Raw genomic sequence first — 19,009 nt, 5'->3', positions numbered from 1 at the left:
TAAAAAGAATCTCAAAAGGAAGTAAGAACATAACTCTCTTTTATAACCTGCAGACGGCACCCATGAGTACCATTCTCTAACAAATCACCCTAACTTTAAAATATTTGGCACAACCTCAGTCTATCACTTCTGATATCCTTAGGCACAGTCAAATATTCTTTACTTTTCATTTTTGACCCTCTCAGTTTTTAGCCTCAGTATTTGAACTTTCAGTGCTCTGCATGGTCAGGCTCAGATAAGATAAAATAAGAACTTAATTGATTCCTCTTGGGGATATTCACTTGTCACAGCAGCAATAAAATGTGATGAAAACGGACATAAGAATAGAAAAAAAAACATTATAGCATGCAATATCAAGAAAAGCAAAAAAATACACATTAAAACCTAAGATATAAGTGAATTATACAGAGAAAAATACAGATTTGCCATTTTGTGCAAATTCAGGATTTCCAGTTGTTCAATTAGGACTGTTCACATTAGCAAACATGCAGTTGACGATTTCCAGTAAATCAGACACACTATACTGCATTAGAGAAAAGACCATTAGCTACATATGTGGAAGCATAATTCACTTGAAAAACTAAAAAGACTGTAGAAGTTGAAAGTTTTGGTTGATCAGATCCAATATGTAAAAGCTCCTCAGTATAAAGCTTACTCTTCAACCTCACCCTGGACACAGTCTGTTTGACCTGCTCCCCTCAGGCAGGAGGCTCCGGTCCATTCACACCAGAACCTCTCGCCATAAGAACAGTTTCTTCCCCTCTGCTGTTGGACACATGAACAATAACCGTATGACTGTTCCCACCACTAACACATGACCCTACTGCATCACTGCATCATTCCATGTTTGGCATTGATCACCACCTGCACTCATGTATATATCTATCTACTTAGCACTTTTAATTCTTATTCTTATTTTTATTTTTAAGCGTTTATGACAGTATGTTTGCACCAAGCACCGCAGCAATTTCCTAATGTTGTAAACCTGCTCAACATTTGGCAATAAAACCCTTTCTGATTCTGATTCTTTTAAGTGAGGTGTTGCTATTGTTATCATTATGATATATTCTGTCAATTATGCTTTTATTATTATGTTGTTTTATTTTTATGTTATTTGACAATAATTACATATGATTTTTTAAAACATATTAACCATTCCTATACTTAAAAACTAAAATTTATCTTTTTAACTTGTGCATGGTTTGCCTTTTAAAATGTTTGTATCAGGCATAAAATGACTTTTTAAATAAAGTTGTTTTTTAAAGTGAGCGGTTCCTATTGCAACCAGTCTTCGCGGTCTTTTTTGTTTAAATGAGGGAGGAGCAGATTGCGCCGCCTATGAAAAAAAAACTTTTTAAATAAAGTTGTTTTTTAAAGTGAGCGGCAACCAGTCTTCGCAGTCTTTTTTGTTGAAATGAGGGAGGAGCAGATTGCGCCGCCTATGGACTAGTGTGGTCTGTCCTCAGTTGTGAGCAGATTTTTGACTTGCTGGTTCCTGGAGTACGTGGAGGACATCATTTAAAGGAATTTAAAACTAACACCAAGGTAAATACTGAAGGTTTGATAAGTTATCATCAATGGTTATTTTAGTTGCTTTCTATACTTGTCCTAAACGGTATAAGGGAGAGAGGCATATAACATCCTTAGCTAGCAGGTGGAACTGGGTTAATTTGCTGTCATTGTCTTTGGCGAATATAATTAAAAGTTACTCACAAAACTCCTACTGCCTATATATTATACTCAGTAAAGTACATTTTATCTTATCTTATTCTGTTTCCATCGCACCAATATCTCTATACAGTTTGTGAATTTACGTAATATAATGTACACCGCGTTTTTTCTCCCTCTGTGCATCTGCAACCAGCTATTTTTAATTAATTCAAAAAGTAATGATTTTTTTATTTTTTAGTACTGTGCTTTAGTGGATTCCCGCTCAGGTAATGCGGCCATTATGCACTACTCAGTAAACAAAATGGCAGTTAGTCGTACAGTACCACGTGACATACATGTGCAATGTGGCAAGCTCACTTTATAGGGGTGTAAAATATGAGATGTTTGTTTAAATTACTGCAGTAGATGCTTGCAGCTTAAATGGTAATGTTATCAGATATGCATTTATGGTGTGCAAAAAGAACGGGGGATGGGGGACAAACACAGCTTTTTCAGCCTAAACACTGCCTGGATCACTGTCAGGCTACGTCCACACGTACATGGGTAATTTTGAAAACGGACATTTTCTGTTTTCGTTAAAAAAAAATTTTTAAAAAAATCCCGTCCACTCGCAAAAGCCAAAACGCTGCTAGGAACATGCCAAAGCAGCAGGTGGCTGTTGTGATATTTTGATACCACGGTTAGCATTTACAGGATATTGTTTTATACAGGAAAACTGTTACTCAATAAGGCCCATCTACTAGTTGTTTTTCTCTTTCTCTGTGACCCAAGAATTAATGTGTAAGACTCACAAGCTGGTACCCCAAGGTCGAAAATACCACAGAGACGAGACCACTTCCTTACTCCCATCCTCCCTTTTTCTTTATCTCTTAGAAAAAGGCTCGTTAAAAGCCAGGTGGTTTGTTTCAGAATTCACTAATGAAAGAACTCTGTATTCTATGTCTAGGAGTGTATTTTGCTGGGATGATCATAAATTGTAGCTGAACTGATAAACTACACACAGGATACTTCTTTGCTCACAAGGCAGGAAGACGTTTCCTTATTTGGTCTGTACCGGTTTGAACTGAGAACTTGCTGACACACGAACCTTTTTTTCTCTATATAAGCTGTTGTATACTTAATAAACCTTTGAGTCGATTGGGAAGGCAACCTAAAGCAGTCTCTGTTTTCTTGTTCTCCCAAGCTGCTCCCGAGCTCGTACTAACACGCTGAATGGCATACCTGAGTGTTACTTTAAATAATTAGGAATCTTAGAAGGAAAGGACAGAACTCTGCTTATCGCTCGTGCCTTGGAGGGAAAACCGGGATGGACATTTTTTCCTTCAGTGGCGATATATTCCTAACGTGTAGAAATGTCGGCCAATCAGAAGTCATGAAGCCTGGGTGGGAAAGAGTAAACAAAGATGGTGCATAGAAGCAGAACTGAGTCCTATGTGTGGAGGGACAGTAACTGTGTATATGTAAGCATTGAAACACTGCATAGAGTAAAATTAACAGTAATGGTATTTTTTCTAAGTCATTGTAGAAATTCATTTCACCGAAGCAATAACCTGGCACATGGTGTGATGTCAAAAAAGGCACAGACCTTTGATGCTGCGTTTCCTCTGTTTCCCTCATCCACACCTAAACGCAAAAACGGTTTTTGAAAATCTCCACCCTGGCATGAGTTTCAAAAAAGTCTCCGCTTTCAGTAACCGTATGCCGTTTACGTGTGGACGAAAGGTGAAAACGCACAGAAAAATCTGCGTTTTCAAAAATACCCGTGTACGTGTGGACGTAGCCTTAAATACTGTGCTGTTCCATCTAGTTATTGGTCCAAGGCAGTTATTAATTTAATAAGTAAGTGCAGATCAGATGGTGATGTAGGAAAATGCAGAACATGTTACTATAGCTGAATGCTGTGTAAAACACTAGTATTAAATCTAACTCCCATTGATGGCTTAATTAACTATTTAATAAAATTAAGTCTTTCACTAAATATCCCCCTATGCATAGTTAAGTAGTCTATGTAGCAGTCTACTGCAGGATGTCCAAAGTGCAGCCTGCAGGTCATATGTGCCCCCCTAAGTGATTTTGTGTCATTCAACTGTAAATGAAACATGTTAAAATTTTATACTGCTTGTACAGCACACAGTTGCTGAAGATAGACAATTAATAATATTTTTATGTTCAGATTTGTTCTGGGATATGTCACCATTTATATATATCTTCCCGTGACTTTCAAGTTTGTCAGCTAGTTAGGTACATTTTTGCACTGCCAGTGTTTGCTGTTGGAGTTGATCAGTTTACCATATAAACACTTGCAGTGCATTTCAAACTTATAATTACACTGTTCATTTTGTGCATTAGTAAGTAAATCTCCTATATTGAATTATCCTGGAAAAAATGGAAACGTTTGCAACTTTTTCTTTCTCATGTACTTTCTTTTATTTCCTTATGACATTTAGATTCTTTGGGATCTCAAACACCATCTTTGACATGTAAGTCATTTTCATATTATTTGTATTACTTATTAGCCATATTCAATAGCTTGCACGGATTATTTTGAAAAGTGATGGTTAATGGTACATCTGTGAAAGGAGTGCATTACTATTTTTTTTCTTCTGGTAATCGGTATAAATGTTTATTTAGCTGCAGGAGTCAATGACCAATTTCATAATTAGACATCTACTGAAATTTCAATGTTTTGTGCTAACATAATGCCAACAGTGCTCTCTTCACATGTCCCACAACTCTGACAGTTTTGCTCCTCCCCTCACAATTGGAGTTCTCTCTGAGCTGCTGCTGTCAGGTGCATCAAAACATTTTACATTCCCTTGTTATTCGAATCTCTATCTGAGTTTAGGACTCCAAACATTCACACCTGCTGTCAGTAACCAGAGCTCACAGGACTGTAAGTAGTGCAGCTCATTAAGGTGAGTTGAATTGAAATCTATACTTTATAGGAAGGTTTTTACTGATAAAAGTGGTAATAAACATGGTAACCAATAAAAATGCAGTGCTGCTTTAAAAAAAAAAAAAGAAATTACTCCTGTAATTTCTAACAGTTTTTTTAACAGCAGGTGTGAGCATCCATAGTCGTTAAGCTTTGGTAAAGATTTAAAAATAACATAACATTAAACATTAAATAAGTTTGATGGTGTTGACAGCAGCAGCTCAGTGTTAATCAGCGGATGGTGAGGGGAGCAGGAAAGCGTTTTTCGTCGTAGTTGTTGGAGTTGTTTAAGATGCTGATATTCATAGGAACAAAAATTAACTGAGTTGTTTTCCATTCTATAGAAATTGTGTATCTACTTTTTAATAAGTCTTTATGCTGATGTTCTTAATTATCATGTATTACAGATTTTATTTTTAAGCAACAACATTTTAGCATGCAATCAGAGCATGCCTTACAGTACAGTTTTGTAAGCTGTGCACACAAACAGACTGTTAATTTACAAAATTGATCATTCAACAAATGTAAATCACTGCAGATTTTTTGTTTTAGGTGCACTGTATGGGCTCAAAATGTGGTCATAAATATTTTGTACTTGTAAATCAGGATTTGTATGTGTAAAAAGTATTTGTGTGTGGCCAAAAAAACCCTGCACGTTACAAGTACGAATTTTGACCCTATTTTTCTTCCTTTCATCTGATTGGTCAATGTCATGTCAATCACAAATGTAACAATCCAATCAGAGAACAGATGGGTTTGGCTGTCGGAGGGGAGCTTTTTTGAACTGCAGGTCCTTGAAGGGTGATACAGTTTGAAGCTGGAGGATCTCTATATAAATATCCGATAGCAGCTAGGTCCCCTAACTCTCAGCAGCTGTTGAAAGGATAAAGTTGTGGTATATCACTGGTTAGAAATACCATTATTACTTTAGGATTAGTTTAACACAAAGTCAGGGCTGACCCGGGACCATTGCTGTGAGTCACAGTGCGCAGCATAAAAGTGCTTTCACATCAGACGCAGGATGTGCTGCTAATGCTAACTGCTAACTAAAAGCAAAGGATCCAGAATTTGTAGCGCTGGCTGCTGGGCTCTGTGGGTTTTTGCAGCAGCTCTACCTGTACTAGATGCATCTGCTCCTTGTCGTTTCTATCTCTGACTTTATGTCCTCTACAAGAGTTTCTGGTTTTTTTTGCTAGTTCTTCAAATGTTCAATAAAAACATGTATGCTAATTCATAACGGAGAAAGCTTTGTAATGAAAGCTGTCATTTCCAAAACATTGCCCCCCCCCGCAGCGCTGTTGAAAAGGCTGTGGAAGTCCCTGTATTAAGCACGTAGACCTGTGACACAAAAATCACCAAAGTCGGATGACCACAGACTGTTTTCCTTCGTGGTGATGAAGGAAAACGCTGGGTTGGCATGTAAAAGGGCATTTATTCCCTTCAAAGACCTGCAGTTCAAAAAAGCGCCCCTCCGACAGCCAAACCCATCTGTTCTCTGATTGGATTGTTACATTTGTGACATGACATTGACCAATCAGATGAAAGGAAGAAAAATAGGGTCAAAATTCATACTTGTAACTTGCAGGGTTCTTTTTTTTTGCACACAAATCTTTTTTACGCACACACAAATTCTTTTTACACATACAGATCTTTTTTTATGCACACACACACACAAATCTTTTCTTACACACACACACACACAAATCTTTTTTACACATACAAATCCTGATTTACAAGTACAAAATATTTATGACCACATTTTGAGCCCATAGCACTGTAACAGCTAGAAGGAACTCCTCAAAATTAAAGGCAGAATAGGGAAATACATGGAAATAACCATTTTCCTTCAAGCACATCAGCAAAGTTAAATTGGTATACTTGATAACTGTTGTTATAAGTATCACATGAATATGAATCCCCACAATTATAGATTTTAATTGGGAAGCAACATGCAGATGTACAGAAGGACTATAAACAGCAATTTCTATCACATACAACTCTTTGAGAAAATACCAGCAGTGAGAATTTATCACTTGCTGATTTATACATTTTACAGTGTAGATTGATGGAAAATCTCCACTCTGGCTGAAGTGTTTTTTACAAACAATGTTTCCAAATACAGTGGCTTGCAAAAGTATTCGGCCCCCTTGAACTTTTCCACATTTTGTCACATTACAGCCACAAACATGAATCGATTTTATTGGAATCCCACGTGAAAGAAGAATAGTGGGGATGGTGTGTTCAGAGTGATGTGCAGTGTTAGTTTTCCACCACACATAGCGTTTTGCATTTTGGCCAAAAAGTTCCATTTTTGGTCTCATCTGTCCAGAGTGTCTTCTTCCACATGTTTGCTGTGTCCCCCACATGGCTTGTGGCAAACTGCAAACGGGAGTTCTTATGGTTTTCTGTTAACAATGGCTTTCTTCTTGCCACTCTTCCATAAAGGCCAACTTTGTGCAGTGCACGACTAATAGTTGTCCTATGGACAGATTCCCCCACCTGAGCTGTAGATCTCTGCAGCTCGTCCAGAGTCACCATGGGCCTCTTGGCTGCATTTCTCTCTTTCTCTGCAGCGCCCTCCTTGTTCGGCCTGTGAGTTTAGGTGGACGGCCTTGTCTTGGTAGGTTTACAGTTGTGCCATACTCCTTCCATTTCTGAATGATCACTTGAACAGTGCTTCGTGGGATGTTCAAGGCTTGGGAAATCTTTTTGTAGCCCAAACCTGCTCTAAATTTCTCAATAACTTCATCCCTGACCTGTCTGCTGTGTTCTTTGGACTTCATGGTGTTGTTGCTCCCAATATTCTCTTAGACAACCTCTGAGGCTGTGACAGAGCAGCTGTATTTGTACTGACATTAGATTACACACAGGTGCACTCTATTTAGTCATTAGCACTCATCAGGCAATGTCCATGGGCAACTGACTGCACTCAGACCAAAGGGGGCTGAATAATTACGCACACCCCACTTTGCAGTTATCTATTTGTAAAAAATGTTTGGAATCATGTATGACTTTCATTCCACTTTCACGTGTACACCACTTTGTGTTGGTCTTTCACATGGAATTCCAATAAAAATGATTCCTGCTTGTAGAGCAGGGCGATATGGCCAAAAATATTTATCACGATATATATTTGAAAATTTGCGATAACGATATAACCGACGATATAATTGATGCGAGACAAAATACAACTCCACAACATTACTAGTGCAAAAAGACAACCTTCCATTTATTTTCACTTAAACAAGAAGCTGGTTTTTATGTACATTAAAGCTTTATAGAAATGTAACAGTGCAAATGCAAATTCCTTGCTGAAAGTTTAACCAAAAGGCATTTCCAGTAGAAATGGGCTGACATATCCTGAGCATAACCATGTATAATATCCACTGAAGTTAAAAAGAGGTGCTTTGCAACATTAAACTGCAGTGTGCAGTACGCATTTTTCGGACCATAAGGTGCACAGGATTATAAGGCACATTAAGCGAAACAAAGCAGTCAGATAAATCAAACTTTATTAAACTCATTCTTCTTGCTTCCTCCACTTCTGTACCATTGATTCATTAATGTTGAATTCTCTGGCAGCGGCTCTATTCCCATGTTGTTGCAGTATATTAATGACTAACCTCGTATTGTGGATGGATTATCTCAGTTGTTCTCCTGACTGAAGTTTGGTCCGTTTACAGCATCCTGCCATGCGATTGCATTTGTCTCTAACCATGAAGAACCTTCACATTAACTTTTATAAGTGGAAAAGTGTTAGTGTTCGTCCTCCAGCTTCACTGCTTATGTTATGCTAACATAGCTGTGTCGCTAGCGATCACGTAGCACATCATTATATACCAGCTAGCCCAACTTCAGTAACCCTACAAACGTCACTGCTGTTTAGTTTCCTGTCTTCATTTATGTTGGAAGTGATAGCAGAGCTGTACGTTTGATTTTTTTTCAGAAATCTCTCAGTCAGAACATGCTATATCATGCTTAGGTAACTAGCGAAACTAGCGAGCTAACTTCCGCTAGCTTCCTGCTAACTTCTAACTCCGTTAAATGTAATAACTTTTGTTTTCATGGATGCCTGGAAGTTAAACTTTATAGTTACACCTGGTAAAGCAGCAATGCTGATCGTTTTATTAAAGATGAAAGAATTTAGACAGTTTTTAACTCTAAGTGATGCTGCAGTGTTGTTTGACATGAAGCATACGGAGCTTAGGACCCAGATTACTCCCAGATTTAAGAGCATCTTAGTCCGACAAATACGACAATAACGATGGCCGCTTGCATGTTCAGCAAAAAAATGTGCTTTGTTGTGTATCTGACGGACAAACACCAAACCAGTTCCACATCACTGAAGTTGCACCATTTTTACAAACCAATTCTGGTTCATCTGTTTCACTCAACGACCGGCCATGTGCGTATGAAAACAAAGGCACTGCGCATGCGCGTTTTACTCCCATTCTATCGCGAGGACAATGTAGAGGAATATTCGAGTAACAGCTTGGATGAAGATTTACCTCTGGATTTTAATAGTAATGACTTTTACATGGATAGTGAAGCGGATGAAGAACAAAACTGTGACTTTCCTGATGTGGAGTCAAACTCTGATGCTAAGAGGAAACTTGCTGAATGGGCAGCAAACCGAAATGTGTCTCATTCTGTGTTGTCAGAGCTCTTAACCATACTTTTGGAGCTTGGTCTCGATTTGCCAAAGGATCCCAGAACTTTGCTCAGTACATTAAAAGACTGTGAAGTGAAACAAATTGGCAGGGGAAGTTACTACCATTTTGGTCTTGAAAGTGCAGTATTGTCAGAACTGAAAATGATAAATCAACATGAACTGAAAACTGATACATTAACCATTCGTGTGAATGTTGAGGGTTTGCCTCTCTTTAAGAGCTCTAATATGCAACTGTGGCCTATTTTAGGTAAGATAGTTGAACTGCCACAAGCAAATGTTTTCATGATGCTGGTCCCTGCAAACCTGAGTCGGTGAACGACTACATGCATGATTTTATAGAAGATGTAAAAAAGGTCACAAAAACTGGTATTGTTTTCAATGGAAAACACTTCAATGTACCCCTTCCAGATGCTTTTATCTGTGACACCCCAGCTAGAGCTTATTTAAAATGCATCAAAGGTCATGGTGGCTACAGTTCTTGTGAGCGCTGTACACAGTATGGTGTTTATGTTGATGGGAAAGTTATTTTTCCAGATATGGATTCAAGTCTCAGATCAGATTCTCAGTTTGAAGAAATGTTAGATGAAGATCACCACAACTCCAAATCACCTCTTCAAGAGCTAGGCATTGGCATGGTTTCAGCCTTTCCCTTAGACTATATGCATTTAATTTGCTTGGGTATTGTACGTAAATTACTTGCCCTGTGGATTAAGGGACCATTGCAGTGTCGGGTTCCTACTTCTACTCTGTCTGCCATTTCAGATCACTTAAAACAGTGTAGGCAAAGTCTGCCACGCACGTTTTCCAGAAAGCCACGGTCCCTAATGGAGTACAGACAATGGAAAGCTACAGAATTAAGACAATTTTTGTTGTATACTGGACCAGTTGTGCTTTTCCAGAAACTGTGCAATCCACAGTACAAGAACTTCCTGGTTTTGTCATCTGCTATGAGGATACTTTTGTCTCCTTTGTGTAAAGAGTACTGCTATTATGCAAAAAAATTATTGAGATGCTTTGTTGCCAACTTTGCTAAGATTTATGGGACTAAATTCTTAGTTAACAATACACACAGTCTTTTGCACCTAGCAGATGATGCTACAAAGTATGGCCCTCTGGATTTGGTTTCATGTTTTCCATTTGAGAATTATTTGGGACAGTTAAAAAAGATGGTGAGAAGACCACAGGATCCTGTACAGCAAATTGTCAGACGAGTTTGTGAAAAGCAATTGTATCCTCACAGGTCTTGCAAAATGCCAGAGGGTGTACTCACACAGCCACATACATCTGGACCTATGATGACTGAATTTTTTGTCCATCATTCTTTTCAGTACAAGATGTACAGACATGGAAATCAAATAATCTCCACCTCCAGTGGAACAAATTGTTTTGATCTTGAAGGCAAAGTTGCAGTTGTGCGGAACATTGTGCTGTTCATCGGAGAAATACATGTTTTGTTTGAACTGTTTGAGACTGGAACAGCGTTTTTTAACTACCCTATTGATTCAACATCTCTGGGTGTACATTTGTTGTCAAAACTGTCAGGTCATCTTGCTAGTGCTCCTGTAACTAAATTTACAAAACCAATTATTTTGTTACCTTTTCGTAATGCATTTGTAGCTTTGCCTCAGCTACACAGCATGTAACTTAATGGCGTTTACAGGATGTCTTCATTCAGTGTGGTCGAGTTTGTGGATGAAGTTGACTCTGATGGCTGCAAGAAGGTAGACATCATTCCATCAGAGTGGTTCCATGACGCAGAGAGAAAATTATGCTGGTGGCCTCCTGCCTCATTGGTGAATGTGACAAAGGCTGTAAAGGAAGGAACACCACCAACCAGCAACTGGATACTCTGCAATGTCCGTGTCATGGGAAATGCAGGTAAGTTTGACTTTATTTGTACACTACATCTGTATTTCCTTTTCTTTAAAAGTTTATACATGAACTTTTTTTTTTTTTACTTGGAGGCTTTTGAAATTGTAAGGCCCTGTATTACTGTATTATTGTATGTTTCTGTTCTGTGTCCTGTGTACTGTTTGTTTCTATATGTGTCTTTCTGGCTGCTGTTACAACCAAATTTCCCCTTGTGGGACAATTAAAGGATTATTCTATTCTATTCTACTGGAAACCATTTTTTCATTGTCATTGTTTTTGCAGATTTATTTCTTCTTTACATTGTATCTTACATGTTGTATTCTGTACAATTTATGTTATAGCAACTTATGCAAATGCCAGGGCAAAGTTGCATCAAGCAGAGTATTCATCAGACTTGACGGACAATGAGAATGGCATAAGAAAAAGAAAGTAAGTGGTACTAGCATACAAACAAGATGAAGTTTATTTCCTGCAGTGTCATAAATGTTCTGTGCTTAACCTTTCTAGGCCAAGTGTTAAACTGATCAATCAACTGAGCAGCCACACTGAATCAAGTGAGCCTTCTGATTCAGATGAAGAACTTCCACCCACGCCTCCAGAACAACTCCTTCAGCGACCCTCTGGAAAAAACAATAGTGTAGTCGCCAGCCCCGCTGCCCGGAGTGCCGCCAGCCCCACTGCCCGGAGTGCCGCCAGCCCCACTGCCCGGAGTGCCGCCAGCCCCACTGCCCGGAGTGCCGCCAGCCCCACTTGTGAAGCCATGTTCTCGAAAGTACTTGCCATTTTAGAGGAAGTGAAGGAGACTCAACTGGTTCATAGCAAGATGTTAAATGCCTTGCTGAAGCAGAAAAACGGTTCAGTTACGGAGGTCCCTGAAGGGGTTGTTTTACCTCTTAAAACCCAAGACGATGTTGAGGCTCTTAATGGAAAACTGGAGGACTCCAGTCTCATGTCTGCTGTAGTAAGTTTTTTTTTTTCCTCCCCATTCTGCTTGCCACTGTTCTTTATACAGTAGCCAGAAAAATTCTTTGATATATTTTCTGAAAGACATTCTCCTTCATGATTTTTTTTGGTATACAGCATAATTGGTTTCATTTAACACAGCAAGTCTTACTGGTCCTGAGGCAGCAAAGCAGGCCAGAGACCATCACATCTGCTACCATGTCTTTCTGTTGCTATGATTTTTTTTTTTTTCTGAGATGTTACTTTTATACCACATTAGGGCTGCCACGATTAGTCGACTAGTCACGATTACGTCGACTATCAAAATCGTCGACGACTGATTTAATAGTCGACACGTCGTTTGAAGCTTTTTAAGATCACAAAAGACGCAGGAATAAGTAGTAGAATTTAAGAGTGTAATAACGGACTGAAACAGATGATGGCAGCACTGCATGTACAAGGATGTCAGCTGCCGTTAAACCCCGAAGAAGAAGTAGCTCTGTCCCAGAATTCATAGCGCAGCCCAGCTCAGTTTACAACAATGGCGGCAGCTACTTAGTTTTAATATTACTCTTATTATTCTTTCTGGGTCACAAAATAAACGTTTAGCATATTTTCAGGCGAGAATGTAGCTGTATAAACCTCAAATATCTGCTCAGTTTATCAAGACACCACATATTTTCAAAAGCGCTCCGACGTTTTCGGAGACGTCTGTTACCCACTAGCTCGATAGCTAGGCTCACTAGAGCCGTGAGAACACCGGACTCCCGGCAAATCGTTTTCAAACCTACCGCCGTCTTTCGCTACTCAGGTTAAACATGATATATGAGTCACTTAGATAACTTAAAACTGTTATTGTTTGGCTTTTTTTGTATTTTATTTGTTCCTGAGTAAATCGGTTTGGCTGAGATTAAATTTATAGTTTTTACACAGCTGAATAAACATCAAGCAGACAGCTGATTATCAGAAGTGTGAGATGCTGGAGAATTTACTCCGGTGTCCTGTTATATTTTAGATAGCAAGGAGTTTATTAAACTTCACCGAAACAATCTGCAAATTTCATTCAAATTTAATAAACTATCATCTTGTCTTTCTTTATTTTTAGTTAGCACAGACCTTAAACACTTAAAGCTGTAAGCTAATGATAGTTATATAAGAGCAGATGCTGCTGGTGCAATAAGCTGTACGTTTTATGTCCAATGGATGATGATCTGATTAGTCGACTAATCGCAAAAATAATCGGTGACTAGTCGACTATCAAAATAATCGTTTGTGGCAGCCCTATACCATATGTTTACCTTCCAGAAAGTTACATTTTTTTTATTCTAATGAAGCATTTGATTCTGATTTTGATAACGGATAGATTTCTTATATTTGTTCTGCTATGATAGTTTATGCAAATTCTGGCCAGTTCCTATTTATTTTAACCTTTTAGCCCCCAACCCGTCGCCGATGACAGGTTTTTCCAACCTGTCTCTTCCAACCAGAGCTCTACCAGGGGCCCAACACAGCTGGACTTATTTAGAAGAAAAGAGATGCCCAAAAACAAACCACAGGGCCAAAGGTCACAAAATTGTTTTTGTTCTGTTTTACAATTAATAATTCAAATTGCCTATTCGAAATCTTTTATTCATGTACATTATGAGTCCCTTTTTCAGTTAAAACAACAGTAAAATTTTAAGTTTGTTTTTTGCCCTTTTCTGTTATTAATCCCCGATTACACTCTTATAGTATACAGTAGAGAAAAAAACCTAGCAGATGTGGAAACTAGAAGTAATCCTGAAAAAATGGAAAAAAGCACACACACTCACAGCTGATTTTATGACACTTTTACAGCTAAAACAACAAAATATTCACAGGTGTCCTGCTTAACATTATGGATAAATGATAAAGGGGTAAGGAATAGGGGTGGGTTTTGATTATAGATTTATCAAATAAAACCTATTTTAGTTTGGAGAAAGTAAATGAGAGCAGGCACACGCATTCTGCACAAAGATGTAAACACAAAGCGCGGACCCGCTGACAGATCAGAATCAGTGAGATGTGGCCTTTCTCAGCCGACGGCACTTTGTGTTTTTTGTGCTAGATTCTGAAGCTGCAGGTTTTATCTTTTTTCAAACAATATTGACTGAACCAGCAGCAAAAGAAGATCCAAACTACACTGAAAATTTCGCTTCACGTAAACATCGTCATGAATTCCCTCTTACTTTTGCTGTTTTGGTTTTCCACCATGGTGGTTTTCCATGACGGTACTGGAATATTTCTAACATTTTGAGTTATTTTCCAGTATTAGAAAATCAGCACTGCTCAGTGTTAGCCATTGTTAATCTTCAAAACTGACTAGGTTACTTTTAAACATATAACACTGTCAAAAGTGTTAATTTAACACTCAACAGTGTTGTATTTAACACTCTGAGGTGTGGACCCATATAGACACTCTCCAGTGTTAATTTAAAACTGGAGATTTTGCTGTGTAGTATTTTTTTATCTCCACACAATTAACATTAAGTAATATGTAAAGCGTCCATTTATCCTCCATTCCTGGTCCATTATATTAAGCTTAGGCTGCTCCCCCTGTGACCCAATCCGGTACTAAGTAGAGAGGCCCAGACTTCGCTCTCTCCAGTCTCTTGGCCCTGCTCCTCCAGCGGAATCCCAAGGCATTTCCAGGCCAGCAGAGAAACATAGTCCCTTTTGCATGTCCTGGGTGTTCCTCTGGGTCTCTTCCTGGTTGGATGTGCCCAAAACGCCTCCCCCAGGGAGGCATCCTACCCATCCTACCCAGATGCCAGTATCTAATCCAGGGGTGTTAAACTCAAAATTCAAAACTGGAACAAAGTCGCGGGCTAACGTTAATATTTATTGAAATATATTTATTCCTCCAGATATAGGAATGAATCTTTTCTTATGGACTCAAACACATTTTTCTGAAAAACTGAATATGGAACAAGCAAAGCTTAATACTAAACAATATATATATATATATATTAGCTGTATAATACCAGTAGGCCAGCTCTAATAGTAATTTGGTATGGCTTCGCGGGCCAAATATAAGTAGGCTGGGGGCCAAATTTGGCCCGCAGGCCAGAGTTTGACACCTATGATCTAATCTGTCCTTTTTGTATGTTCCCCTCAGGTTGCCATGGTAGCAGATATAGGGGGAACAAGTGTAGATGATGCTACAAGGAGAATGATGAAATTCCTCATATCACCCGAGCTTGCCGTGGAGTACAACTTGCTTGGCCGACATGGGAAGAAAAAGTTCCGAGATTTGCGCCTCTTTAATGTTGTGTATGGTAAGTTAATTTCACTTGAGACACTTTTTTTAATAAAGTGTTTGAAAGTGTAAGTGAGATTGGTTATTGTGCCATCTTATATATTTGAGGCAAGAAAGTGAAATAAACATTGTTCTTTGTAAATCATTACCAAAGGAAGTAAGCTATGGTTACCTTTACTTTGGCTTACCCATTTTTCTTCTTCATTTGCAGAGGCACTGAAGAAGAATTCTTTGACTGCAAAAGTCAACCTGCAAGAAGCAGAGAAAGCTCTCTCCAAATGGTTCACTGGAGCTAGAGACAGAGGAGGACTGAGGGCTGCTAGGGGACAAAATAGACTAACGGCTCTGTAAAAAAACATAACAGACACCTCTGCTGATTCAAGACAAGGTTCTGAGTTTCCCTTCTTATTTTTTCCCATGTTGCTACAGTTTCAACTCTAAGCAATTTGAATGTAGTTTGATATTTCTAGTTTTTTAAGTTCACACTCCTTGGAATACAGTTACTTAAACCCACAGTTGTGTGACAAAATAAATGTGAACAAAATGTGTTTTGTGTCCCCTCTTGATGTTTCTATTTGCAGTCAGCTTTAATATATTTAGTGTCTTTGTGTCACAGAAGCCGTATTGGCCGTCTGTTAATTTGATTTTGTGGCTGTTTTTCTACATGGGACCCGCCCAGTGCCAGAAATTAGCCAATTCAAACAAGAAGTAAGATGCAACTACAGAACCCACTGATAATACCATTCCAACTTTTTAGCTCATGTTTTCCTCATCTTGTACACACTAAGAACTTGAAAAATGGGGCCCAGGTGGGTTTCTGAGTACTTTGCCCAGTTGGGGTCCATTTAGTTCCCAGATTTTACCAATATAACACCAAGATGGGCATTTAACATGGGGCCATTATGGAACCCGCGGACAATCCCACTTAAAACCCACTTTTTAGCCTATGTGGAACCCACATGGTACCCACAAAAAACTTGAAAGATGGGGCCTGGGTGGGTTTTTGTGTACTTTCCCAGTTGGGTGCCATTTAGTTCCTAGATTTTGCCAATATAACACTAAGATGGGCTTATAAAATGGGGCCATTATGGAACCCGCGGACAATCCCACTTAAAACCCACTTTTTAGCCTATGTGGTGCCCACATGGTACCCACAAAAAAACTTGAAAGATGGGGCCTGGGTGGGTTTCAGTGTATGTTGCCCAGTTGGGGCCCATATAGTTCCTAGATTTTACCAATGTAAAACCAAGATGGGCTTATAAAATGGGGCCATTATGGAACCCGCGGACAATCCCACTTAAAACCCACTTTTTAGCCTATGTGGTGCCCACGTGGTACCCACAAAAAACTTGAAAGATGGGGCCTGGGTGGGTTTCTGTGTATGTTGCCCAGTTGGGGCCCATTTAGTTCCTAGATTTTACCAATGTAAAACCAAGATGGGCTTATAAAATGGGGCCATTATGGAACCCGCGGACAATCCCACTTAAAACCCACTTTTTAGCCTATGTGGTGCCCACGTGGTACCCACAAAAAACTTGAAAGATGGGGCCTGGGTGGGTTTCTGTGTATGTTGCCCATTTGGGGCCCATTTAGTTCCTAGATTTTACCAATATAAAACCAAGATGGGCTTATAAAATGGGGCCATTATGGAACCCGCGGACAATCCCACTTAAAACCCACTTTTTAGCCTATGTGGTGCCCACGTGGTACCCACAAAAAATTAAAAGATGGGGCCTGGGTGGGTTTCTGTGTATGTTGCCCAGTTGGGGCCCATTTAGTTCCTAGATTTTACCAATATAAAACCAAGATGGGCTTATAAAATGGAGCCATTATGGAACCCGCGGACAATCTCACTTAAAACCCACTTTTTAGCCTATGTGGTGCCCACGTGGTACCCACAAAAAACTTGAAAGATGGGGCCTGGGTGGGTTTCTGTGTATGTTGCCCAGTTGGGGCCCATTTAGTTCCTAGATTTTGCCAATATAACACCAAGATGGGCTTATAAAATGGGGCCATTATGGAACCCGCGGACAATCCCACTTAAAACCCACTTTTTAGCCTATGTGGTGCCCACATGGTACCCAAAAAAAATTAAAAGATGGGGCCCGGGTGGGTTTCTGTGTATGTTGCCCAGTTGGGGCCCATTTAGTTCCTAGATTTTACCAATATAACACCTATATGGGCATTTAACATGGGGCCATTACGGAACCCGCGGACAATCCTATATGGGGCCCATTTTTCAGCCCATTTCCAAACCATATGGGCCCCACATATAAATGTTGGCTGGGTATATGCAAACTGCAGGGGGTCCAGGAGGGGGGCCGTGAGGGTCTTGAGATGGGAGAGAACTAGGCGCTCAAAGGACTTCATGATCACAGATGTCAGAGCCACGGGTCTGTAGTCATTTAGTCCAGTGATCCTAGGTTTCTTGGGGACAGGGATTATGGTAGAGGACTTGAAGCAGGCAGGCACATGACATGCCTGCAGTGAGGAGTTGAAAATGCCAGAAAACACTGGGGCCAGCTCGTTTGCACAGTGTCTGAGGGTGGCAGGAGACACACCGTCTGGGCCGGGAGCTTTCCGAGCATTCAGGTTCTTAAACTGCTTCCTCACATCTGCTTCATGAATATGAAGAGTTGTGGTCGGAGGAGGTGGTGTGAAATCCTCTTTTGTGTGGGGTGAGGGGGCGGGTGTTGCAGGTGAACAGTTTGAAGGTGGTGATGGCTCTATGGAGGGGGGAGAGGTGGGGGAATGAGTGTCCAAAGTGCCTCTATTGTTGGGGTCGTTGGAGGTGTGAAGGCTGCCTGATGGCTCGTCAAAACGACAGTAGAAGTCGTTAAGGGTGTTGGCTAAGAGCAAGTCATCAGTGGAGTGGGGGGTTTTAGGCTTGTAGTTTGTAATATTCCTAAAACCTTTCCACACAGAGGCCGAGTCATTCTCTGAGATCTGCTGCTGCATCTTCTCAGAGTGCTGATGTTTGGCAATGTCCACTTCCTTAGTGAACCTGTACTTGGCCTCTCTGTAGCAGTCCCTGTCTCCGCTTCTGAACGCCTTACTCTTTTCCAGCCACAGCTTTTTGAGTTTAGGGGTAAACCAGGGTTTGTCATTGTTATAACTCACCCTGGTGCGTGATGGCACAATGCTGTCCTCACAGAAGTGGATATAGGAGGTGACAGTGTCCGTAAACTCGTCCAAGCTGTTAGAAGCAGCCTTCATTGTGTCCCAGTCTGTGGTCTCCAAACACGTGCGAAGCTCCTCCACAGCCTCGTTGCTCCACAGTTTTTTGGTCCTCACGACAGGTTTGGAGAGCTTCAGCCTCTGTCTGTACGCGGGGATTAGGTGGATCGTGACGTGGTCAGAAAGTCCGAGTGAAGCGCGCGGCACCGCTCGATAGGCCCCGCTGATCGTGCTGTAGCAGTGGTCCAATGTCCTCTCCTCTCTGGTCGGGCATTTAATATACTGCTTGTATTTCGGAAGCTCATGGCTCAGATTGGCTTTGTTAAAGTCCCCAAGAGCAATGATGAGAGAGTCCGGGTATGTCCGCTCCGTGTGGAGAATCTGCTCTGCGAGTGCGCACTGAGCTGCTTGCGCATCCGCGTCTGGCGGGATGTAAACAGCGGCCAGGATGAATGAAGCAAAC

General features: G+C 40.2%; 1 protein-coding gene across 2 annotated transcripts; it reads left to right on the top strand.

Annotated features, from left to right (window-relative positions):
• Positions 1-1,412: 1,412 nt before the first annotated feature.
• LOC143415729 (uncharacterized) lies at positions 1,413-15,911 on the top strand. Of its 2 annotated transcripts, XM_076881124.1 has the most exons (7): positions 1,413-1,545; positions 4,119-4,151; positions 10,939-11,156; positions 11,492-11,579; positions 11,658-12,111; positions 15,229-15,388; positions 15,581-15,911. In XM_076881124.1, coding segments are annotated over exons 2-7 (1,062 nt in total). In that variant the 5' UTR covers positions 1,413-1,545; positions 4,119-4,149; the 3' UTR covers positions 15,721-15,911. The 2 variants fall into 2 exon arrangements, with proteins under 2 accessions (XP_076737239.1, XP_076737240.1); XM_076881125.1 differs by lacking the exons at positions 1,413-1,545; positions 4,119-4,151 and having other exon boundaries at positions 10,455-11,156.
• Positions 15,912-19,009: the final 3,098 nt, after the last annotated feature.

Source organism: Maylandia zebra, unplaced genomic scaffold (genome assembly GCF_041146795.1).
Source record: "Maylandia zebra isolate NMK-2024a unplaced genomic scaffold, Mzebra_GT3a scaffold02, whole genome shotgun sequence".
In the NCBI taxonomy this organism is placed as follows: Eukaryota; Metazoa; Chordata; class Actinopteri; order Cichliformes; family Cichlidae; genus Maylandia; species Maylandia zebra.
Note: the sequence above shows the minus strand (reverse complement) of the source record. Positions and strands in the feature narration are given on the sequence as shown.